Source organism: Rhopilema esculentum, chromosome 10 (assembly GCF_057945365.1).
Source record: "Rhopilema esculentum isolate cy_ngs chromosome 10, ASM5794536v1, whole genome shotgun sequence".
Classification (NCBI taxonomy): Eukaryota; Metazoa; Cnidaria; class Scyphozoa; order Rhizostomeae; family Rhizostomatidae; genus Rhopilema; species Rhopilema esculentum.
The window spans coordinates 6,160,957-6,187,041 of record NC_142824.1 but is presented as its reverse complement, the minus strand read 5'-3'; the positions used below and the strand labels follow the sequence as shown (position 1 = coordinate 6,187,041).

At 37.0% G+C, this 26,085-nt stretch overlaps 1 protein-coding gene across 4 annotated transcripts; it reads right to left on the bottom strand.

Moving 5' to 3' along the window:
• Positions 1-488: 488 nt before the first annotated feature.
• LOC135684590 (serine/threonine-protein phosphatase 2A 56 kDa regulatory subunit epsilon isoform) lies at positions 489-24,914 on the bottom strand. 4 transcript variants are annotated; one of them, XM_065200233.2, is made up of 15 exons: positions 24,599-24,914; positions 19,715-19,787; positions 17,642-17,828; positions 11,922-12,118; positions 9,970-10,071; positions 9,305-9,397; positions 7,273-7,403; positions 6,553-6,612; positions 4,852-4,960; positions 3,882-3,935; positions 3,501-3,551; positions 2,825-2,944; positions 2,287-2,414; positions 1,777-1,878; positions 489-1,446 (listed from the first exon to the last, which is right to left on the bottom strand). In XM_065200233.2, exons 3-15 carry the CDS (start codon positions 17,805-17,807, stop codon positions 1,287-1,289), a joined length of 1,473 nt encoding a protein of 490 aa, XP_065056305.1. In that variant the 5' UTR covers positions 17,808-17,828; positions 19,715-19,787; positions 24,599-24,914; the 3' UTR covers positions 489-1,286. The 4 variants fall into 4 exon arrangements, with proteins under 4 accessions (XP_065056305.1, XP_065056297.1, XP_065056311.1 ...); XM_065200225.2 differs by lacking the exon at positions 19,715-19,787; XM_065200239.2 differs by lacking the exon at positions 19,715-19,787 and having other exon boundaries at positions 24,783-24,896.
• Positions 24,915-26,085: the final 1,171 nt, after the last annotated feature.

Genomic DNA, 26,085 nt, shown 5'->3' with positions numbered 1-26,085 from the left:
AGATCTATAAAATTTTATGATTATAGAAAAATTTTATGAACAAATTATTTTATGACCAAGAATGAAATTAGGAAAAAATGTCTAGGAATAATTCGTGGATTGTTTTGAGCTAGCGAGCCAGCCGAAAACAGAATTTTTCCAAAGTAACTTCACAATGAAATTCGACATTGCCAGATTTCAGGTGAATATTATCAAGTAACTATTGTATCGATCTCTCTAATTGGTATTCGTGCCTCTCCCTTCAACTTTGTACTGAAATAAATCCACTGCAATTTAACAATATTCAAAGCACTTGATTCAATGCAGGCACCCCTTTGGGATCGATGGAATCAACCGTACAAATAACAACATTGCTGTTGCAGATTTTTATTGCAATTGCGAAAATGTTGGAATGTACTTCATCCCAAATAGAATCTGCCATGATCTGAAATCTTGACAACCATTTTTTGATACTGTATAAGAGCATGCTCGGTCAGATACAAATCAGATTCACAAAAGTGCATTTTATGACCGGAACCTCAGACATATTCACAAATGGTATTTCTTAATACTTGAGATTTCTTATACAAGCGTTAAATTCATGCTTAAAATACCGATGACAGAGTATCAGAAGTCAAGGCTGAAAATTCAAAAAGCTGTTATCCGTGATATTGACAGAAAAACTATTGCGTCCAGAAAAACGTTTCAAATTTTTTCAAAGGTTGCCTTTCGATAACAATCTTCATTGGTTCTAACGAATAAACATCCAGAAAAATGGCAAAAGGCTGCAAACAAGAAAAAATTATTACTCGAGGTCTTCAATTAATGTCATAAGCACCTATTTACAAATAGCTGTTGCTATGACAACCCTTGCCGAAGCTTGATCAGTTACGAGTTATGGCATATACCAATGAGCATGCGCAAATGTGCTAGGGTGACGGGCGAAGAAAGCGGCCAAACTCAAGAGCATTGGCCTACTTGTGGAATCCATTTTTGATTATTTCACTGAAATTCTATTCTATTGCAGTTAATTTGATGCATTTACCGAATTACAGTCAATTGTTTAATTGCCATGCTATCTATGTAACTGCATCGCGAGGCTGCAATGACTCAATGCAAGCCTCAAAAAGAACTATTTCGATCAAAGCTGGACGTTTCCTGCTGTTAAAAATAAGATACTCCATACGTAAAACAGTTATAATTTATTTGGTAGGTCAGCCATTACGCTTCCCAACGGATGTCTTAGTTGAGATATGAATAGGATACCCTATAAAAACAAATTGTGAGGCCTAACGTGGACCCAGTCACTACCCTTTTGAGGATGTAGGTTCGATCGTTGAGTTGGCACCAGCCACCTTACTGCCAGTCGAGGGACTAGATGTATTCGAGCCTGCTTGTTTCTTTGATAATTCAAGCTTATCCAACTTCTTCCAGAGATCTTCGCGTTCACGTTCTTTCTTCTTCTCCCTGAAAACAACAAGCCTTTGCTCAAATTCTTTACGGAATATAAATCATTGCAGTCACAACACTTCTTGGACAAAAAATAGTTATATGTGACCCCGTGGTTACTTTAACAGCAAATACCTGAATCTCATATCCTTAGCAATATATTGGCACACGCAGTAATTGCACAACGACCCGAAAACAACTTAGAGGTCTTCGAGTTTTTTAAAAAGATAACAGAATCTAATGCCTGACTAACATCAGTGAGATGAGATGCAACGAAAGCCTGATGAGATTCGTTCTTTCCGAAGGAAGTATCAACGAAATAATAAAAGGAATAGGTTAACTACTTACTTTTGCCTGTCCGCTTTGTATGAAGACGTGAGCTCATCGAACAATTTACTATTCATTTCCATAAACGACTTTAACACGTTATATACAAGGGCAACTATGGTTCTGAAACAAATCGAAGTTGGAATTGCAGAGCCACTAATCAAAACAGATGGAAGAGATGGGGAAAAGGACTAGAGTTAAAGATTATAAAAGAAATATCTAAACGTTTACTATATGCCTTAAGCGAGAAATGGGCGAAATCAAGGGGTTGTTCAAGATTTATTGGGATTGTTGGGGCTCAACCTAGCCCTTCACTTGATACAAGCTTCCATTCAATCGAAAACTTAAACTTGGGCTAAAGAGGGTATTCAACATTTCCACAATAAAGAACTCAGTGGTCAGCATATGATACACAAGGCACAGAATTATGCAGAAATTGGACTTTATCCTGAAACCACCTCTCATTTCTTATACTTTCAGATAAACAAGGGTGTTTAAGATTTACAGGAACATAAAAAGTAGACAACTTACTGGTTCCAATGATCTTTCGAAATTCGATACAAACAAGAAAACATGATTGGGAGAATAGTGTTTGAATTTTCTTCAATTAAACTGACGACATATTCATTATTCCAAAAGTACAATGCTCTTTCGGCAACCTACAAAACAATAGGTATTCAAACTGGCTCACAAATTTGAAGGGCTGCATTAAGGTTAAATAAGAACAGGCTTTAGCAAATAATGTGTATCGGAGGGGAAATAAAGAGCAGGATGAGAAAGCGAGGGGAGAGAAAAGTAAAAAAGGGGAGGGGAAGGCAAGCAAGAAAGGTGGGGGAAGAGAAAAAGAAAGAGAGAGGGGTTGGGGGAGGGAGAGCCAGAGAGGTTGGGGGAGGGAGAGACAGGGAGGTTGGGGGAGGGAGAGCCAGAGAAGTTGGAGGAGGGAAAGAGAGAGGCATTGGCGGTGGGAGAGCTAGAGGAGATGGTGGAGGGGGAGAGCGACCATTCATACTTGAAAATTGCATTCTAAAATGTAGCAAATGTAAGTGAAATGGGTAGCCATGATATTTACCTGAAAATGGGGGCTAGAAACACAGCGGGCAATCTGCCTGAAAAGTGACTCCATTACTTTCTGGAACTGCGGAGGCTCTATAGCATCCAAAATTTCTTCTATTTCACCGAGAAACATTACCTGAAAAATTAAAAAATCGCTGTTTTGCAGTTTGTATTGGCTAGCAAAATGTTTCAATAAGACTCTATTAAATAGCACTTAGGATTCCTTTTTGGAGATTAGTCAAATCTCTATCATTTTCAGGGATAAACTAAAAAATCCTATAAAATCCCACAAAAAACAGGATATATGTAAAAATTACAACAGCTGAAAACTTTATTGTCATTCTTCTTTCTTCAAATAATTAAAGGCGGGTTGAAATTCAGCAAAAAACTGGTCTTTTGGGTTCCCCATTCAAATTAATTTATCACTGCATATTAAAAATATAAGAAATACCAAAACCTTATATTTCAAACTTTCTTGTTGAAAAGAATAAACCGTAGAACTTACTCAATTGCACAAAAAATTAAAGCAAACAGTACCAAAAAGTTTAGAACTTGTCACAAGAATAAATAGAAGGTGTGGAATTTTACAGATGAATAGCAAGGCATAGAAACATGCTGGTTTGCGAAAAATCGTAACTGAAATTATTAGCATTAACTGAAATTGTCCTAGCAGGGTAATAAAATGAGCCTACCTCCTTCTGACTACTTGTTTTTGGCCAAAATTTTAGCAAGCCGAGAACAACCTACAGCGGGACAAAACAATATGATCAAATCAATGGTTTCAGAATCAAGGTGGGCGAGCGTATAAATAATAAACGAGCGAATGTATTCAGCTTCAGAAGTAATGAATGAGAGGACAAAAACACTGACACAAACAAAGAACAGATAACGCATCCCAAGAATGAATCAAAAGCCATCTAAAACACATCGCTCTCTCCTGTAATATCTTGCTGCCAGTGCTGTGTGAATCTACGAGCCCTATAGAGTATAATGCTTCAAGCTTGCGAGGATCTTGTAATATTTTTTCGACTGGACATATGAGAATCAAATGTGCATCTTTTATAGGGGATTACCTGCTCTGTAAGGCTCGCATCTTTCTCCAAAAATTGCACTACACAGTAGGCGAGCTAAAAGGAAAACGTTCGGTTAATCTTAATGGAGGAAATGTTAAATAGCTACTAAAATGATAGCAGAGAGAGCACAGTTCAACAAACAGCTTATTTCCAAAAGACACCTGCGTATTGATCTCATTAGAAATGTAGAGAACGTAGGATAAGATGGAAAAAGGATATCCATGCACATGTTCAGGCAGCTTATGCTTTTTTAATGTTGCTATTACGTGAGTAGCCCACTTCATGACGACAATCTACAATTTTGACCAAAGAATCGACAATCATAACGGTGCAATTGACATGGTGTGGCACAGATGAAAATGAGAAAAATAAATTGCTTTGTCGTTGCTTATAATGAATGAATAGTTGTTTTTCTGAAAAGTTTTTCTTGCTGGCATGGATCTAAAATGAACCTTGAAATGGCAAGGTATCATCATACAAAGTTGCTAAAATCGGTAATAAACAGGGTACTTATCCGGACATACCAAAAGAGTTACATTTGTATAAAATACTTTACAGTATCCATCACTCATTTGTGCATTTCTAAGTAGACTTATTTTCGCATCATACAACTCATAGCTTTAATGTAGATGCTGTTGGTTGATGCAGATGGAGATTATGGTGATGGCCTGGATGATAGATCAAGTAATTTGTGATGATGATTCATGATAATCGATCAAGTAATTTGTGATGATGATTCATGATAATCGATCAAGTAATTTGTGATGATGATTCATGATAATCGATCAAGTAATTTGTGATGATGATTCATGATAATCGATCAAGTAATTTGTGATGATGATTCATGATAATCGATCAAGTAATTTGTGATGATGATTCATGATAATGGATCATAACTGATACTGTTGATGCTGATGATGACAATGAATACAATGACAAAAGAATATTCTACTGCAAATCAAGCTCCTACCTGAGCGTGGTAAAGAGACAAACACTTCACTTTATGCAGTGGAATCAGAACTTTGAGTAAAAACTGCTTGTGTTCCGCTTTCAGTGGGAGAGCAAAACCATTAATAATGCTGCCAGAAGAAGAAAGATATGCGTTAAAATTTCAGAAAAAAAAGCTTTAGTAAGCAGGGATTGGACCACTAGTAAAAATGAGTAGCTTATGTGCAAAAAGCTTCCAAAATTACGCATGAGTGGTACAAAGGGCGCTAGGAGAATCTAATAGAAGGTCATCCGGACTAGTCTTGCAGGGTACTCAATTATGGAAAGTTAAGCTCCAAATCGTTGCTAGGCAAATACCTATCTCGAACTAACAATAATTAAATACGTGTAGTAAATATAGGACTGAATTCATTGGCTTTTAAAACGTTTACAATTTTCAGCAACTTTTCTTCTGCCTTTAAAAAAGGCCTGTTATGACACAGATCGTGCAAAGTAGCCTTAATCCCACTTAATGCTCATTGACAATAGGACTGAGAAATGTCCTCTTTAGGAAATGCCCCTCTGGGAAATGTCCCTCTACTTGGAAATGTCCCTACTGGAAAATTTCGCCGATTGGGAAATGTCCCTAACTGGGAAATGTCCCTAACTGGGAAATATCCGTAACTGGGAAATGTCCCTAACTGGGAAATGTCCCTAACTGGGAAATGTCCCTAACTGGGAAATGTCCCTAACTGGGAAATGTCCCTAACTGGGAAATGTCCCTAACTGGGAAATGTCCCTAACTGGGAAATGTCCCTAACTGGGAAATGTCCCTAACTGGGAAATGTCCCTAACTGGGAAATGTCCCTAACTGGGAAATGTCCCTAACTGGGAAATGTCCCTAACTGGGAAATGTCCCCTCTGTGACTGTAACAAGGATTAAGCTTTCAGACTTGAAATTAAAAGGGTGAACTTAATCGCCTCATAACATAGCAAGAATTTATAAAAGTGAACCCTGATGCTTTAAGTATAAAATTGGTAAAACAGGCTAACATGGGGGAACCAGGACGAAGAACAAGAAAAGAGACAGCCGAACTCATTGCTTACAAATAACCTAACAGCGGATGCCTGAGAAATGTTTCCATGAAAGCAAGGAACAAAAGTTAGACTGCATTTAGACTGCACTAAACTCATCTATAAATGCAATGTACAAATGATTGAAATTGTTCTCCAAAGAATCAATGAATGCATCAATCAAAGCAGCTGCAAAAAATATGGGCTTGGCTAATGCCAATTGATTTCCGCTGAGCTGACACCTGTTTTATGGCATTACCATTGATTATGCATTTATTTTGGGCATAGCATCCAAAATCGCTATTGCGAACGACTAGTGCTTTTGCAGAACCAAAACTTAAAGTTCAGTAGCGGTCAGCAGTAATGATGTTTACAGACTTGGTAATCTTAGGCAACGGGGAACATCATGATTGGAATGCAGACGTAAGGCTAGACAAGGAATTATATATCCGCAATGATAAGCCATTGAACTGAAACCGGCTATAACAGAATACAAAACTGCCAAAATAATTCAAACCGATAGTTTAGGCCCTTTTGATCAATAGTCCTCAATGGAAAAGACGCTGTCCCACGGGCGAAAATCATGCAGAATTGCATTGATCTAAACCTGTAGCATCACATCATGACCCTATCATCGGATTTAATTGCGTTCTAAATGTGAAAAGTTTACCTTCCAAGAATCTCGAGTAACTCTCCAACTCCATTGAAGTGTTCTGTTTCATAAATGAACCTAGAGTGACGTAATTGAACATTAACGAAAAAAGAGAAAACGTCAATCAATTTACCAATACACTGCTAAAAAAGTCAGCGAGTTTTCCTAAAAGTAGCCTAATTTCACTTATACGTAGATAATAATCGTCTTTCAGTTTGGTCTTTCGCTAACAGCCATTAAGGCATGAAGCATTGGTCTATCGTTTACAGCCATAAACAAAGCTGCAGGATGGGCAAATTTCTCGCACTTTAGGACGTTTTATAAGACAATTTATGATAGTAACTTTGGTAATAGCATTTCAGCCAATTTTGATTTTAAATATTGATCATTTGTGTACGTACAATCGATCATTTCTCGGTTCAGTTCTTCTTAATCAACACATTACGAGCCTCTTTGAAGTCTCGTATAAATATCGAAAAAAATTGGGTTCTAGTTATGGAAAATAATTGAAAAATTAAACCTTGGCGTGTTTTGATGTATATTATTTTCCATACCTAGAACTAAACGAGGTGGGATTCATACGCCCCCCGACCCTAATAATTATGCATTTTCCCCTTTTTTTCTAGTATTCATTTTCAAGACGGGCAGGCCCCACTGGTACGTCTTTGTATCAGGTCGAGCGTCGCGCGAGACAAAATACAAACAAAAGACGACAAAGGATTTTCGTTTGATACTCACTTGAGAAAAATATGGTTGATTTGCTTCCTGATGTAAGCCCTTAGGCCAAGAAACTTTCCATAGATTCTATGAAGGACAGTTTTGAGAAATTCTCGTTCTCGTGGATCTTCGCTGTCGAAAAGCTCCAATAACTGTAAAAAAAATCAGATGTTAGAGAGCAGAAATGTCATTGCCTACATGTTACTGGAATGCAAATAAGCTCGATACGGATAGACACAAGGATGCCACGTGCATCATAAGTTTTATCAACATATGCATGCAGTGACCTTGGTGTCATACCGAGCCATCAAAATTTTGGGGCCCTGGTAGCTGCATCTAAGCGCTGCCAACAAAAACAATGTATTCTTAAATAATGCAACCTTCAGCTAAATTTGGGTTATAGGCGACCCAAGAAAAGTAAAGCTTATCAAGTCTTATGCAACATGACAGAGCAGAAAAAACTAAAGCTCTTTTTACACGTCAGTTTTTAACCCGGGCTCAACCCATTTTCCTTATGTAACTAAGTCTAACCTGGGTTGAATCTGGGTTGAACCTGGGTTGAACCTGGGTTGAACCTGGGTTAGGACAATCCAACTCATCTTTTTGGGGGAAAACAATTAAAAATGACTTTGGAAAAGCAAACATTTTGAAACTCACTAAAACTTTTCGTCTGACAATTTTCAGAGTATAAATCTAAAAGACGTCAGAACATAGATCGAAAACTCTACGCTAGGAAAAATATATACCCAGTTGAGGCAAATGATTGCTGAGGTTGCCCAATCAGTGCCGCTTGCCTATTTAAAATACTATAAATGAAGTCCTAAGGTGAAAACAAAGTCCTTCTGTCTACACAATCGCGATTTGTCATGTTTAGGAATAAAGATTCTAAAAACTGCTAGATGGAAAGTTGATTTGGTTTTATCAATAATTCGAAACATGTCGCCATTATAGTTTTTCATAATTTGGGTTTTCCAGTAAATACTGCCTGATAGCTGAATCGCATGTTTTAGCTATTTTTTATCTGTTAGACCGAAGGAGCTGTTTCCTTTGGGGGAAGAGTATGGTTTCTAATGCTGGAAGGGACATGCTGTTTTATTGTATCCCCCAACCCAATCCAAATTGAGGGTGGAGTTGAGCCCAGGTTGAACCTAGGTTGCGTGTCGAGTAAATCGAGTTGGGGTTAACTGAGGTTTCATCAACCTTCAGCGCATGCACCCTACTTTCATATTGGTTGTGATTCTGGACGCTGCTATAAGCCATACATACACACATTTATACTGGCAATAATTTACATGTCAATGCGAAAAAAGTAACCTTATATAACATCTCAAGCTAGGGCTCAAGCTATTTACAAATGAAGTTTAAAGTTGCTGTCTTGATCATAAATTTATGTCTTGAATTAGCAAAACTAAGCAAAACATCACTATCCCACCAGTTTACGCTCCTTGTTTTGCACCAAATGCTCCTCTCGATAGGAAAGGGATGGCAAAGAGCCCTAACAACAACATTCGTCAAAGTTGCCTTCACAATTCTGCGTCGCACTGTTAAACAGTGTTGGAATCGTTCTCTGGCAGTAATTTTTCGCAGCAGGTTTTGTTTATTCATGAAAATCTAGCATTTTGTACGAATGCAAAGGCAACAGGTACTGACGAGGGGCAATTCACTCTTGCAAATAGCGTACGAGATTTTCCCAAAAACAAAAGGATTTCTGGGGATTTTCAGCTAAAACAATAAGATTTTCACAAAAGGTGTACGATATTTTTGTAGAGTGATTTGCCCCTCGGGTACTGATATTCTCAAAAGAAACACTTTCTACATATAACCCCGCTATCCTGTCTTGTTGGTTCTCAATGCAAACACGTCCGCCATCTCAACCCAGGTCCGACCCAAGTTCGATTTACACGGGGCCAATTAAATTCTGAATTGAAGTTGGCTTGAAGCCGGGCTGATCTGAGGTTAAAAAGCATCGTGCAAAGATGGATTAAGTCATTGTACCCAATCGTCATCTAGCACAGTTTTAAGCATATAATAAACATAAACACAGCAGGCATACCTGGAGAACAAATTTTTGATCGATGTACTTTTTAGCAATGGTCGGCTGAAATTCAGGTGATTCCAGAACTCGCAGGAAAAACTCATAAACCAACTGAAATCAAATTGGGATAATATCAAATATATTTCATATCAGATGGACCTCAATATAGAGGCGACTAGTCTTACGTTTTGCTTACTAAGACAAAGCAAATTCTCTCTTTTCAATTAGATTAGATTTGTGGCCAATGATTTGTGGAACATTCCCAAAAAAGGACAGAAAATGTCATGGGTATATATCCTAAATCATGCTTGCTGACGTAGTTAAAAGTCCCAAGGTAAAGTAAGTAGCAAATTGTCTTCAAACATAACTCACCAATAGATAGCCTTAAGGCCATAAGAACTGACGTGTGTCGGTCCATTAAGGCGCCTTGACACATTTTAAGGCTAACATTTCCTTCATGTATGGCTACAAACGTCCCCATGACAATTAAAGTTTTGGTTTAAGAGCAAAGCAACAACATCGAAGCAAGATAACAACATGTATTCTTCCTTGTGTGGTAGAGGAAACTTGATATCATATTGACACTGAATCTGTTAAAAACTTAGGACTTCCCCACTGAAACATCACAAAGGTGAAAGAATAAATCTTACGCAGAAGAAATTGCAGCAGAGGAAAAAACTTACTTGAAGATGTGGCCATGATGCTTCTAATGCCGGCTCATCTTCTTCTGGGTCAAAGTCTGGATTGTCAGACGGGGGTAAAGTACGGAAAATATTGTTATGTACCTGTGGAAAGAGTAAGACTTTTAGTACAGTTGCAGCACCCAGACTATGGTTTGATGAAAACAAAAAATGCATGCATGTATCCATCTATATTGATATAGAAACGACGCTAATTTCGTAATATACGGAAGTTCAATTTTAATGTTTTCGCACAGGACAGAATAAAAAAGACACTCTGTCACAACGTCAGTGACAGCTGTTAACAAGAGGGAGCTAAGGTGTAACAGCAAGGCATCAAGCGCTTCAAAAACAATTAAAACCTACTTAGATACGTATGAAAAATACTTGAATGCCCCCCCACCCTTTATGACATATATAAAAAATACAGAGGCTCCTAGTTAAATTCTTCACTGCACCACTGAACTTACCTATAATGGCCCCATCTATAACGAGGCTCATAGAGATGATAAAAATTTTAGGTTTTTAGGATGGTCAATAGAGATGGTGGGAACACAGGAACAGTTTTGGGGTAGCAATGCTTAATTCTCTGTTAACATTTTCTTAAAGGTTTTAGACAGATTAATTCTAAGGCCTACACAGCTTCTAAAAATATTTTCAAACGGTTTGAAGCAAAAACGACAACATTGAGATGAAGAGAATGAATAACATACGAGGAGCAGCTTTGTTGCAAGTCGAGTTGAAAAGTCTTCATTTTAAGAAGGTATTTTAGTCCTCTTACGTATAGTGAAAATAATTTTTTACATCAATCTGCGATAATTTTTTGTGGATGCTATTTTTGCTTTGCATCAAATTGCAACAGCTGGGGAGGCGGTATGGATGAAAGCCCCAGGAACCCCCGTCCCCCCCCAAGGACCCCCCATTACAGAAAATTGAAGCACCAAACTTCAAATGTCGAATATTTCTAAAATATGATGTAGGTGAAACACAATTTCTAATAGCGGTGGGCACTGACTCCTTCTATGTTCTTCACCCAACAATGCTCTTACGTCACTTAACAATGTTCCTGACTCGCGAGAGCCGAATACAAACACGATATTAGCTGATAAGGTCAACCTACGTTTTAGCGCCAAGCAAGAAAAACTCATTAAAGAACACTTCGTGAGCAACTCTGGCTTCTAGAGGTATCGTGCTTAAAGCTAGGAAACTGACAAAGCTATTGTGTGCAACAAAGAAAAGAAATTCCAAGAGCGAATGGGTGGCTAAACTTCAATATGAACGACTTTGTAGAAATAGGGGTGGGGCATCAACAATGCATAAAGGCTGTAGAGAATGGAATCGACCTCTTTCCCGTCCTCCATTTTTAAAACTTACAAAGTGTACTTTTTCGTCGTCCATTCAATAACTTTTACTAAAAGATATTAGAACAAACAAATAAAAAATCTATTGTCTTATTTACATCTTGGTGGTGGACAGCGATGCTAAAGGTACTGCTATGACTTGACCTTGTGCTGGGCCCTTTCTTAACATATATTGTCCAGTTATCTCAGATGAACCTTCAAATTTGGCTTGAAAATGAGTCGAAGTCAGAAAATCCTATTGTGCCGCAAAATTTGGCGAAAAAGAAGGAAACATAGCATACTGAAAGCATAATTTGGTGGGGCTGCAAAGACTGTAGCTACTTAGAAACAGTACACCTAGAAAGATATTTTTCATCTCACATACAATTAATGTCCTCATTTAAAGTAGGTCAATTCTTTCACATTTATACGCCCTCCCCCCCTCGAAGGTGCTGGACCCAAGAGCCATTAGCTCCCCTTCCCCCCTTATTCAGCCAGCCTGGCTTTCACTGGCAGAAAGATGAAAGCAAAGAAGAGGCAATCAAAACTTCCACAAAAACCACAATTTTCAGTGGATTGATGTTAACGCAAAACTAAAAAGGTTGCTTCACTTACCATTCTTACAACTTCTGGATAGGCAGCCTCTGTTAGAACGCCTCTTTCTGATGTTATGTAGTCGACGAGCTCATTCAACGTGGCTCTCTTTACTTCCTTTCCTCTCAGGTCACTCATAGGATCCATAAAATCAAAGACTGTCGAACATTGTATGAGTTTTTTGATAAACAGTTCCTGCTGCTCTTGTGGACTTGCATCTGAGAACAGTAAGGAAAATGAAGTTAAGAAAGTTGAACGGAAAAGGCAAATAATCTACATGTCAACACCATCCCTATCCCTGGAAACTACAAAGTAGAATATAGCATTTTGCCCAAGGATTTGAAGGTTGATTTAAAGTTTCTATAGACAAAACAAAACGTGCTTACGAAACAAATGGAAGCGTCCTGGTAGTGGGAAGGCAGCTTGCCTAAATTCTGATATGTCTAAAGAAGATATTGTGACAGGCCATACCTGAACGCAAGGCAAACCAAGAGGGGTTGCTGATGAACTGACAACAACTGGATTTCAATTGATAAAGATGTTTGAATTAGACAGCTGACGGAATGTTTAAATCAAGGGATCAGATCGACAAGCTACTGCCTGTCAAGGCCAATGGTTATCAAAGAGATCAACCTGCTAACAAACACACGATTTGAGAACTGTTAATTATAGCAAAGCTAATTGTACGTGAATTCACCATTAAGCCACCGATAGGGAATTCTATGAGCATTTAAAATAGCAAATACGGCAGTTATTCAAACGATCCTTTTAAGCTATAAATGACGACTACGGCCTTCGAGGAATTGGCGAGAGGAGCAGCCCAAAACAGATGAATAAAAAAGTCAGATCAGGTTGTAGATGAAACAGACAGACCTACAAATACACGAGATATAATTTACAAAATTGCTGGTGAATAGGACAGCTATATAAAAAGATAGAGGATATCTCGAAAATAAACTATTCGCAAAGCGCCTTATTGATCATCTCTTTAGCTAAAAAACTATTCAAATCATTCATTTCATATGAACAGAATAAATGCATCTAAATGAGTAAATCTGCCTGAAAATTGCCTACAAAGTGCTGCATAGAGAGGATCATGCAACAGGGCATCGGCAGGTACCTAAAACCTTTCTAAGAAAATTGAAAACATATATAATTCAAAGGCAGGCAGTAAAGCCTAATGGACGATTATCCGAGCAGGGTACTCACAGTTTTGTAGGCATTTACATGACAAAAATTTGTTCATAATACAGAATGATTAGTCCATGGCTAAGCGTCGAAGAGTAGGCGAATGGCAAAGCCTGCATTCTTGCAATGAACGAAAACTGTTGCACGAATTATTAACAACGTCTAAGACGAATCAGGCTCAAACCACTATTTCTGTATGGTAACATCTGCTAACCATCATGTGTTGCCAAATTTTGTTCCCGATAAACTCGAGAACAAAGAATTCAAAAAAAATAATTGTACCTGCCCTAAACAAGCAAGATTAAATACTCCTTAAGTTTTAAACATAAACCACTCCCTGTCGATTCAGTGAGTCTTGGCTGAAGGGACTATATATATAAGATTGAGCTAATATGTAGAATTCGCCACTTTAATTTTTTCTGGGGACAGGAGTCAAGAAAAAATTTCTCTACGAATTTCGATGAAGTTGAACAATTTTCCAAAAAATATGCTGCTTTGGGGGGGGGGGGGGGCTATAGTAACCTACCGCAACCTACTGCACCCCTGAATCTGAGATGACAAATTGCCACAGAATTTATGCAAATGTTCAACAGCCGGTACATCTGTTACAAAAACAGAAATATTTCAAGGATGATGGTTGCTATAACAACATCGTTGAGCTTATGGGGACAATTTCCTTGTGACACGAATTTAGCGAAAACGCTTTGTATTCATTGGCCTGCTTCCCTACGTGGTTTTCGCCTCAACCACAAAGACAAATGCATCAGATCCGGGATAAAACTCCACCTCCTATTCATAATTAAAAGCCTCAAAGCCTGACTGGCAACAAGCAACTGTGGATGTCTGCTGCAACCAAGTGACTAGGAAAGAAGATTTCAGTTTCGCATATTATAAGCTTTGAGCCACACCCACAGTTATGTTACATTGGAAGATCAATCCGTATGAAAATGACTGCTGGATGTCCATCTCTGATTCCTACAAATGTAATGAAGTTATTTCCTTGCGGCAGTGTATAATGCTGCTTTATAAACATTATTCAAGGCTAACAGAAGAACATTTTAGGGTTCATTCAAGGATACTTTTTCGGTTCATCCGTGTTTATCATTTGGGGGGAAGGGAGGGGGGAGCATAAAATGCTTACGCATATGCAGGAACTCGCGGGGACACCGCTACAAAGGCAATAAACTGCCTTAACCCCTCGACTTGCTTTAAAATCCCAATATTAATGCAGTTTATCCATTTTCATAATCACTTGTTCAAAGGATTCAAGTTGCGGAAAGTTAAACCACTTTTTGAAAAGCAGGCTATAGAAGATAATTTAATATTTGCAACAGCTTTTGACAATACACTTGTATCGAGGCCTGGGATTAAGAACCCGATTATAAAAGGGTAAAAATGAGCTCGCCTATAGCTACTCGGAAAAGGAAATTGCTGCATTTGATACATCAGATTATAAAACTCTTGATTCATTCTATTTCGAGCAGGTTTTGGAAGTTTTCCCTTTGTTTGGAGCATTTCAAAGTCAGTATGTTGGTGGAATATTAAAATTCAGCAGAAACCTGATGAAGTAAAATAGTCTTCACAAAAAATCTAAAGAAACGCAAAGCCAACGAAATTAACCGTCAATCGAAAAAACGCTGCACATGGTGAATGGACACCAGCAGGGGCATAAAATATGCAAAATTATTCCAATCATACATTAAAGACTGCACAATAAAACAAGTAAAAACAGGGACGATTGACGTTAGCGACGTGGAACAACAATACAATCCTCTGAAAGAAAAATTGCAAACAGTTTGATGATCTGTGTGTATGTTCAGTGACACAATCTAAGGGCCGGTTTTCCATCTGTATTGAATGCTGAATTATGTTTGACCTTGTGAAGGATCCTGTCCAGGGCTGCTAGTACTGTTAGATCTCATATAGGTTTCAAAAACTGTTCCCCGAAAACATATGTGAAATTTGAATAGGCCAACGCTAAATGGCTGAAAAAGACACTGAATCTGATTACTAAAAACATACGAAAATGGTATAAAAAGCTACAACAGTGTACATCAAGAAAAAAGAATATTTCTTAAGGAAGAAACTTTATATAGCAGAGAAGATATACTACCCAAAACGACCTAATGCGGTTCGTAGAGCTGTGCGGTTCGTAGAGCTGTGCGGTTCGTAAAGCTTCAGACCAAGGAGGATATGCCGATGCTCTATTGGTAGACCTATCAAAAGCTCATGAAATACTGATAAAAAATTACGTGCTGTACTTAAAATTTATATCTTTCTGGCACATCAAAGACAAAGGGTAAAAGTAATTTGAGGCCTTCAGCACATTAAACAAAAATAGAAGTATCACAAGGATCGGTCTTTGGACCTCTTTTGTTTGACACATTTATAAACGATCTACTCTTCCGGATGAATGGTACCGAGATATGTAATTATGCAGAAGATAGAGCTTTTTATTATGTAATAACGTGATTGAAAACATCCTATAAAAATCTTATCAGCCCCAGAAACCACATAAAGATGAACGAATATAAGTGTCATCTATTTAAATTTGGAGGCTATAAAGAGCCTGTCACAAATTATTTGGGAAATGCTAAAACAGAACAAAGGAATTAAGAAAATTGCTTGCTCCGTTACCATTTATCAGAAGAACGTACAGTCGCCAATGAAAAAAAAATCTATATGACAAAAAACAGCCTGACTCCTGTTTTTATGAAAAATTGTTTTTAAGAAAAATTCAAACCAATTCACACTTAGGACAGAGGGACATAGATAAAAAAGCATGGTCCTCATTACCAGAAGGCCTGAAAAACGCTGAAACATTGATAGCTTCTAAAAGGAGAAAAACGAAATTGGATTTGCCGAGATTGCGACGTAGGGTATGCAAAATCTTCATTCAAAATGCAGGATAAATAAAGTTTCAAAACTATATGTTGTTGCAGAATAGTTTTATCAACTTTTTATATACTGACGTATCATAATATTGTATACTCAGACTATTTAATTATGTATTATTGCAGTTTGAATTTGTTAATAGTTGGACTTAATTAGCTCGCAAAGTATGCCAACGCCAATTTCAAATTAAAGAAAAAAAAGATAGATAAGGGGTCCTGTATCGAGTTATGTTGCTACCAAAACTCGTTTATTCGCAAAACTGGTATTTTTTCAGTTGACAGAATGTATTTTAAATCAAGATTCTGGTTGCGTTTTGCCTACATATTACAGGCTTACACATACAGGCTTATACAGAAATTTGGATGATAATTGGTAAGCCAAATAATGAAAGTTCAAATGGAATATTCCATTGAAGAGTTTTTCATTGAAAATTGCACGGAAATTAGCAGCTTTGCGGTGAGATCAGCAACAAGAGTTTCAGACCTCTTGACGGCTAAATGCAGGTGTTGCATATGTCAGTGGTTAAGCAAGGTTACAAATTATGTTTTTAACTGCAAACAGCAAAATAACCTAGGTGCAATTGTAAACAAATGCTTCGAGCTAGAACCGTGAATCCGATTAATCAAACGTAAATATTACGTAACACATGTTTAGTTACATAAAATGACATTTTATAATGAAATTTCTTCATTATTTTTTCAATAGTTAGTCAAACACCTCAACTAAAAAAGTATGCAGATGGAGCCTAAGAATTCTTTCTACTTCCTAAGACCTCACTTAAAACTCTCGGCTGTGGGCTTGTCATAGTTTGTAAATATTTCGGATAACGTGAAGCATTCTGGAAAACTGCATAGGTTTTCTCGTGTCTCGTCAGGCAACCGTTGAGAATTATTCTCACGTTACCGATTGGAAAACATAAGTTTATGGTATAATCCAATCGATGAGGATTCCAATGATCATCGAAATTTGTCGAAGATGACGTTACGTTATATGTCCCTACAGTCCATTTATATACAGTCAGCCTTTCACGCAGTTTGGAAAAAGACGACACCTTACTAGGTTCAAGTTCAGACGGGTTAGAAACATAGCACATAGCAAAGAAAGTGAATGATAGAAACAGATGGAATATTCCCAGGGAAATATACTAAGTTCAGAAAGGATATCTGGATCGACAAACAAGTTAATCATTGCTTCATAACGACCAAACCTCATAACTTATGTTTGCGAATTCGAAAGGACGTCATGGCCATCTTTCAAATAATCATGCTATCAAAAAGCCGTTAAAATCGGTAAGATAAAAGCGGGGTGTAAATAGATGAAGGGTTTGTGTGCGAGGCCAGTGCTCTGGGGCCAGCAACGCGATGGGTAGAGTAAAAAATGTACTTTTTTTGCTGAATGAAGCATCATCAGTGTTGCTACCGGATATTCATTTTCTGCTAGGCAGACAAGAGCTGAGTCTCCCAATATTAGGTTCCAGCCCGCATCTTCGGTACCGTGAATATCTCAATCAAATGACTTTGCCGGCCAGGGTACCAATTGCTATTTCCACTAATCGAAACATTAGTGCCATAAAGGCTAGGAGCCTAGATTACAACTCAAGATGACTTTGATCAATTAAATAAGACTTACTGTACGCTTTGAACAAAGAAGGCACAAACCTTTAAGCAGTGAGAGTGGTACGAGTTCTTGTGTGCCTTTTGTCCTGAAGCGTGATGAACCCTGTTGCTTCTTCTGTCCTTTCATTATCTTTTTAACTGATGTCTTCCTTGTAAAAGGATCCAAAGTATCCTTGGTTTGGCCTGAAGATCCCCCGTGTGCTGGCATGATTCCTCCTTTATGTTTAATCTAAAAGAAAAGATACCAATGCTACAGCACCTATGAAAAAGCTTTTATCAAACCTTGTATGTAAGTGTTCGTAGACGAACAACCTTGTATTATTAATCATGGAATAATGCGTTTCACAAGAATGGCCCTTGTAATCATGTGGTAAGATAGACGGTGCCTCCGTGTAAAAGGTGTGCGAGGTGCATTCTGTCCACGAATTCCATGACCAACTTGACTAAATCACTTTCTGAGCCACTGTCTCCATAAAATTTCATGGACGAACAAAAGAGGCAAGTATCAAAGTTTCCCATTACTATCAACCATTATCTTCAAACTCATATTGAGTAGGAAGTATGGCGGGCCTAAACTGTAGACGAATACCAGTGTAGTTAGCAAACTGAGGGACATACAAACTAATAAAAACACCGAGTATTTCTTCCTCAAAACACAGATCTAGGGTCAAAAGTGCCATGGATTAACAAAGACTATTCAAAGAAAATGATAAATTATATAAACTACGATTTAAGGGAGCAATCCTGGGGTTTGGTAAATTGCAAGATAGCATGCGAAAGTGGAGCAAATTTAGAACAGATTGCAACATCTTTATCGCATAACATTCATCAGAATATGACACATTTGGCCATAAAGGTTATACCTATGTTATCGGTCGAATTTTGGACAAACTGCATGTTCAAAAAGAATAATTTGCAATTTTAATTCGTGTAAAACACAAAAAGGAACCAGAACATTTAAGTATGCTGACTGAACGAAAATCAAAATGGTTAACCGTTTCGATTTTGCCAATGTAAAGCTTCAAATTCTACTTACGCTGATTGCAATTATTATTCCTACTCCTCATTAATGATCTGGGTTAACATAGTCAAAGCCACGGGGGTCTTCCTTCGTGTTATTTGCTTCGATTGATCTAGCATGGTCCTTAAGCTACATATCATTACGACAGCAAGCCACTTCTTTCGCCTGAGCAACTTTACACTACCTTAACAGGATAAAGCCTGGCAATTAGCGAGGCAGTCCATTATAGATGTTGCTGCTCTCTATCATGAGTAAAGACCCTGTTACCATTTCAAATCAAGCAGCACATCTAAACCAAGCAAGACTCAATGTACGCAGGTGCATAAATCGATCTTTGAGGTTTTCCATGCCTGAATTGAAATTCATCGTACAAATATTTGCTAGTGAACTGTTAATCGATATTGGGCAACAGTGGATTTTTGATTGCAAACCTGACTTCAATGTCTGACAGGGTCACAGAAGGTTTTACTGCATGATAAAGAAATCGATAATTCAATTTTCATGACAGTTAGTCAAACAGTAAAAGCCGCAGCTCAACATTCGTACTATAAAGATATTTGGCTAATACTCAAACAATGACGGTCTTAATTTTTCTGAATTCTATATCACCTTTGTTTCAAATTAAAACCAACAGATAGAACAAAAATTCAATTTGGCTTAGCGGATAAAATCCAAGACATAAGAATTAGTTTATAGTTGTCTGAAGATAAAGCATCGGTTTGTTAATGTATTCCCAGTCATCGGGGTTGATTTTTCCTGCAGAAGTTCTTTCAAAGAACAGTTTTTAAGGGAAAAAGTTCGAAAATGGTGGATGACCATACAACATAAACCATCTTACTGCATACAACGCGGATCAAATAGCCAAAGAACTTAATAAAACAAAGTAAGAAATATACCCCTCAAAACTAATGTCCTAGAAATCATTTCAGTGCAATCGTACTACGCAATTAGGAAAGAATGTTGAACTAATGCAAGTTTCCTCCATTTTATACATTGTTTGCTGATAGAAAATTTTTCTTGTCTTCTATATGATAAAATATAACTTAATTCACCTAACTAAACACAACTCCGTATGGCATTTCGTATAAACGTACTTTAAAATCCTGAACAAGAAGGCTGCAGGTCCTAATACTCCCAACAGCTGCTCTTCTAGGGATTTTGAAGGGCCTAAACAGGTAGAAGGTAAATTAAAGACACCTGGTAGTAACGAGAATCCTGGCATAGATTCCTTGCAAAATAAATTGATCCCTTTTTTCTATCAGGAAATGTTCGATTGATTTGTTTTAATGAAAGGAGAACGTGCTTTCAATTCTTGATGTTATTGCTGAATAGTGTCAAGAATTGAATAGAATGAAATAAATACATTTAGATTAATGACACAATCTCTTTGTGCAAATTATGGGGGACATATACAACATAAACATCATTGTCGAAAACAAAGGAGACCAACAAGAACAAAGTATAGATTCATCCAAAACACTTTTTAAACCTAGTTCAACGAAAGCTTTAGGTAGCTATGCTTTTAATCAGAAAAACTTGCACAAAAATTATGCCATGTAATTTTTTCAAAATAAATATTTTACCTGTTCACAAAGTGAAAGTTCTAAAAAATACTACAGCACAAACATTTTTAAAATAATTTTCTTCACAGAAATTCCAACAGAAGGCATGCATATGCTGCTTTTATGAGCTCAACAAGCAGATGTTTCAAAACACACGTATCAACAATGTCAAAAAGAATGTGAAAAAAGTCTTTAAAAACCAGCTCTTACACATGTCTTGAATACCTGGCACATACACCAGTTGCATTTAAAAGTCTTCAACATTGTCTTATCAGATGTACAGCCAAAAAGGAATCTTATCATTTAGCTCCAATATATCTTTGTTCAATGGATAAGGAAGACTAGGCAGCAAGTACTTAAACTTACTCCTTTTACGCAAACAGAAGAAGATTAGGACCTTAAGCAAAACCATGTTCATAATCTACCAGTAAAGCCCATATCTAAGTTTACACTACCAAAGTTTGCTAACTATTTCTGGGAAACAGAACCAATTTTACAAATTGTTTTACACTTTTCCTATTGATCTTTGTTTTCACAACTGAGTGCATAAATTCAGTTTAATTTTGTATTCTAAGCAGAGCTTTTTTAAGATATGATGGCACAAAGCTACACATCTAATGAAAGAAGAAGCGACTGTATTAGGAGACTTGTGAGCAGAAGCTGCCTATCTGCACATTTGAAACCCCAATTGTTTATATCTTTCTGATCTACTGGCTGATGCCCAATGGAAAACAAATAGGAAAATGCTTATGGTGCAAACCAGAAATGCTATCTTTGGTGATTCTATGTTCAAGGGCAGCATAAACTCTGCAACAATATAGCTCATCAATAACAGCCAACCACTGAATCAAGAACTTATATGAAGATTGACAGCAAGTTCAAAGGTTGCTTTGGAAAAGTTTGTTTTGACCTTAAATTAACAATGTTCCTAAGAAATTATTGACTCTGTGATAAAACAGACACTGTAAGCTGAATGGAAGGTAAAAGCTAACTCAACTCCAAATTTTTAGAAGAAAGCACTTTCTTCTTGCACTGAACACCTCTCTTTACACTATGAGTTGAGGACTACTTAAAATATAAAATAATGAAATACAAGATTACTATTACTAAGATTATCCTGTTCAAAATATCACACCCCTTCTCCTTTCATTCTTTATTGACAGTCACACACTGACTGAATGAGGCAAGTGCTATTTGATCAATTAATGCTGGAATTTTATTTGGCTGAAGTAGTGTCTGACTTGTACTCATCAGCACTGACAATATTCATTATCATGCAGTTCATAGCTGGGCATTGTTGGTAATAGTTTGTTTGTTTGTAATCTTATTTTAAATCGAATATATATCATTTTAAGCTACAATACCATAACTTGTTGATTATTTACAAAATATACATCATAAATCAACAATTTTTAATAAGTTTTCAACACAAATTTACAATAAAATCATTAAGTTTTGCATACGTTGCATGTACAGGTTGTCCCATTTGCTTATTTTGCTTAAAACTTGCCTATAGTGGCCTATTTTGCCTAAAATGAAGACCCCAGGAGAGCTCATCATGGTGGTCGTATCCATATTTTATTTTCCTTCAAGCCGCCACCGTTTCTGTTTTTGCGCATTTTGCAATTCTCTTGTAAATAAATATACTGATTGGGTAACCATTAGCGACACTTTCTTGAGCTTCTGACTGGCCTATTTTGATCCCCATCTGGGTTTATATATACTTTAATATTTCTTAGCTTAAAGTTTTAGATCTATGTAATTTGGTCTTTTACACTTTGCAGAGTTTCAAAAGACAAGCCTTAGTATATTGTGAAGTGTTTTCTTTTACAAAGCCAAATTCAAATATATCTAGCTTGCTCAAACTTTGCTTCATTAATTTTGCCTCCACACTTTGTTTTCATAGTACAACTAGCAAGTTCCCCATAGTTGCATTTCCAGTTACTAAAAAACAAGGCTATCAAACTGGAAGTCCTTTCAATAGCTTGCTTCTAATCACTTGAAAATAAGAATTCCTTGCCAAAATGTCAATCTAGGCATTAGCAGAGGACAAGTACTTCAGACATACCATTCAAACAAGGCAAGTACTTTTTGAAATGAGGTATAGGAAACTCTGGTGTGCCAGGACTTATCTGACTCAAATGACACAACCTGCTAAATACTCTCTTTGAATCTTACAAATATAAATAGAATTGATGTAAACTTTGGTATTTTGTCTGTAGACTAAATGCTAAACTTTTCCATTTTTGCACTGATGTCCAATGAAAAATTTAACCTTTCAATTGACAGCATCTACTATTTTAATGGGAGGTTTCTGCAAAAGGCTGGTTTTGACCAGATCATGATGAAAACCTACAAACTCACAAATCAGCAGCAGCTAAATAAGCTATTCACTTCCAAATTGGTAGCCTAATGTGATTGATAAGGATCATGCTGCATATTAGAATTAATTAAAGAAAACAAACACCTGGAGCTGGAAGTGTGGTTGCTCAGAATGGAGCAGGTATATTAATAAAATAGAAACAAACATAGTTCTCCATCTGGAAAATCATTCATATTTGATCTTTGTAAACTCTGATGAAGCCCTGTATGTCAGGATAAGACATTAGTTTTTTACATATTTTATAACTTTTTTAATTCTTTAGCTCTTCAAGTTATATTGCATTCATCATTTATTGTTCCTTATTACTTTGCATTGTTACCATCTATTTTACTGATTCTTGCAGCTCTGGTGAAGAATATGATGGGAATTTTTGCAAGAAAAACATGGCAAAAAAGAAACAATGAGACATGTTTCACATTCATACACAGTTTAGTAGAGGAATTTGAGTTTTTAGTGATTGCTATTATGAAACAGAAGAAAATCTTGGAGATTGTTGCTTTGAAGATAAAAACTATGCATGGTAGGAAAATTTACAACTTTGGCAACAGTGCTCACCTCCTTAGAACCATGTAAAGAACAAGCTCTAATATTGTAGATGTATAAAATGAAGCCTCAGAATTGAGTATTTCAGCTTCAGGTAAAAAAGTGCATAAAGGGAATAGAATTAGTTACATGGAAACAATTACAAATTACATTAAGGGTCAACAAAAGTCAGTAATTGTTTGATGTGCGCAACAGGGCTGTCTTTAGTTGCAACTTCCAGTTTCACATTTACCCTTTTTTTATAACAACACTCAATATAAGAACACTGGGCCTTGACATGACAAAAATAAGAACAAAGTTAGAACATGCTAGCCTCAGATTTTTACATAATTAGAAGAAATAACAGTGTGTGTTGAAACTTTTTTATTGTGTTAAAGTTGATCACCCATGGTGTGTCATGAATGTTATTTGGTGGTCATACAAACAAATATTATAAGTAGTTGCAGAAAACTTAAACATATAAAATCTATGAACTATCAATGTTGAAATAAGTACAATATTAAAAGCACCCAAGCCCCAAACTATCCAAAAAATAAGAACATCAAGCTTCTGTTAAAATTAAACAACTCTTATAACAAAAAGTTAATCCTCTTGTGAGCTTATACATTTGAACCATCTTAGGACCATACTGTCCTTTGCATATAAGTGTGCAGAGTTCTGCATACCAATATTTGCTATACTTTAGGAATTCTACTGTTACTCGGCCTTCTCCCAAATTATGTGAATCAGTTGTATGCTATCACTATATTATTTTCAACCAAGCTCCTAATTTATCAACAGAATACGAGTCAGACAACAATCTTGCTATAGAGGAGCAATAAGAGAGGAGCCTTAAAAGTATTCAGGAAAAGGATGTAAACTACATGTTTCATTGGCTTTAAAATATAGTGTGCTGCATTTTACTTTTGCACTGTGGATTTACTTATGAAGAGGTTAATACGGTTCTACTCAAGAGAGGGGCCTCATGTTGCCTCGCCTCACCAATCACTAAACGATAGATAGCTATAGGAAGTGCAAATGAATACACTCGCACTGCAAGGCGATAACTCACGGTTAAACTGCCGTTGTTTTCCTACAATAATGGACGATGATCTAGCCGCCTGTTGTTTCCGCTAGGACATTGTGAAAATCTCATTCCATCGAAAATATAAACAAAGATTGCATTGCCTTTTACTCCTTGTAGAGGTCGCGATATGTGTATAATTCTACACGATATATTTTAATGAAATTGACAAATATTGAAAGAGAACTGCTAAACAAATCAAACGCAACTTACAGAATTACAAGTAAGGGGCGGTTTGAAAAACCTCCCAGCGGTATCTCTCATGAAAGCCCAGATCAGATTTCGTTCAAAACGTTGAAACTTGAAGTGGTAGCGGTAGCGACATACAAACAGTGACCCTTGCCATATATTTAATGACCTTTTCTATCCTGAATCCCCCGTGGCTGTCTTAACTCCATAAATTTGGTAATAAACTATTGCTAAATACCTCTTTAAGTTCCATTACCCGGTGTATTCACTATTGTGGCGACTTGTAGCCAAGCTGGTCACCGAACTGCTAGGCCAATCTCCTGCCCAACTGCTCTCAAATGACTTTGAATTTATAGCAACTCAAGCATCGTTTCCACAATATTTCTAGTCAGGTAGCTAGTTGAAAGTCATGAACACGTTACCTTGCAGCGAAATCTCTGCTTACTCAATGCAGAGGCCGGAAATTGCAAGCAAAACTACTCATATTTTAACATTATTTGTCCCGATTATACAAATAAATCAACGGGTTCCTCCAGTCTCGATTGTAACAAAACTACGCATGCCCAGAACAATTGGGCTGATCACCATCAGAGGACTGGGGCGAGATTGTCTTACCCCTGAAAACGCCCTTGGTAAACTGGCCAATTTACAAAGAACGTTTGTCAAGGTGTGAAAATATTAAATATTCATTTATAAGACAATCTAATAATTGAGCAAGTTGTTAATTGATTAAAAAAACAAATCAGATGGTTTATTGAATAAGTGAAGCTACAATCCCTGTTAAAAGTCTTCACTGGCGTCAGTTTCCAAGGTCCTGTGGGGACTGGCCTTTTTCGCCTGGAGGGGCCAGCAGCAAAATGGCGCCCTTCGTAACTAACATTATTGTCTTTTTCTGAAAAAAAATTGGCAGTCTGGTAATGCTCTTATATTTTTTAACCTTGTATGTCAAGGATAGATTGACCACCACTTGAGCACAGGGCCCCAAATATAACAATTTTTCATGAGGGTGTCAGGACAAGTTGGACCGACTCACATACGAAATTGACTGACTCTTCAAAGCCGATCCAAGCATATAAACTAAATAAAAATGTGTCAAGAACATGTTTGGGGAAATTCCAAGAGTTACCCCTACCATGTGGTAGAATGAGGGTTTTGTTCTCTTTGTGACTGTTGTGTTCATTTGGCACCTTGGAAGGGGATCCAAAGCGCCAGATAGAATATATTCCTTTGTTTTGCTAAACTTCTACAGTACTTTGGGGCAACTAAACAAGCTCAAAACATACATATAGTACAACTTACAGTCAGGGGGCAAATAAGGGGGGTGTCGGGGTAACAAATAATGGAAAGAGTCGGTTCTAGCCAATATGTGGAGGATTCCAGTTACTCCTAAGGCTAGAAAATGCGATTTCTAACATATCTTTGGATTCACTATGACACAAGTGAAAGATGCTACAGTAAAAAATGATTATAAGACTATGTCATCTGAATCAAAATGAAGTAAATATTTCATCGAACTTATTTCATGAGAAAATTAGGCCCGACCTAACTTTCTTGTCAAAAACACACACAGTTCGGCAATCATACGGCAAGACTAAACCTAACTATAAAACCACCCTTTACATAAATTAAAGAATAATACAGTTTACAGAAGCTGATGCAATCGCAGCACAATGATGCAATTGTCATGTGATGTCCTGCAATGAATGGGAACCGTGTTCTAACAGT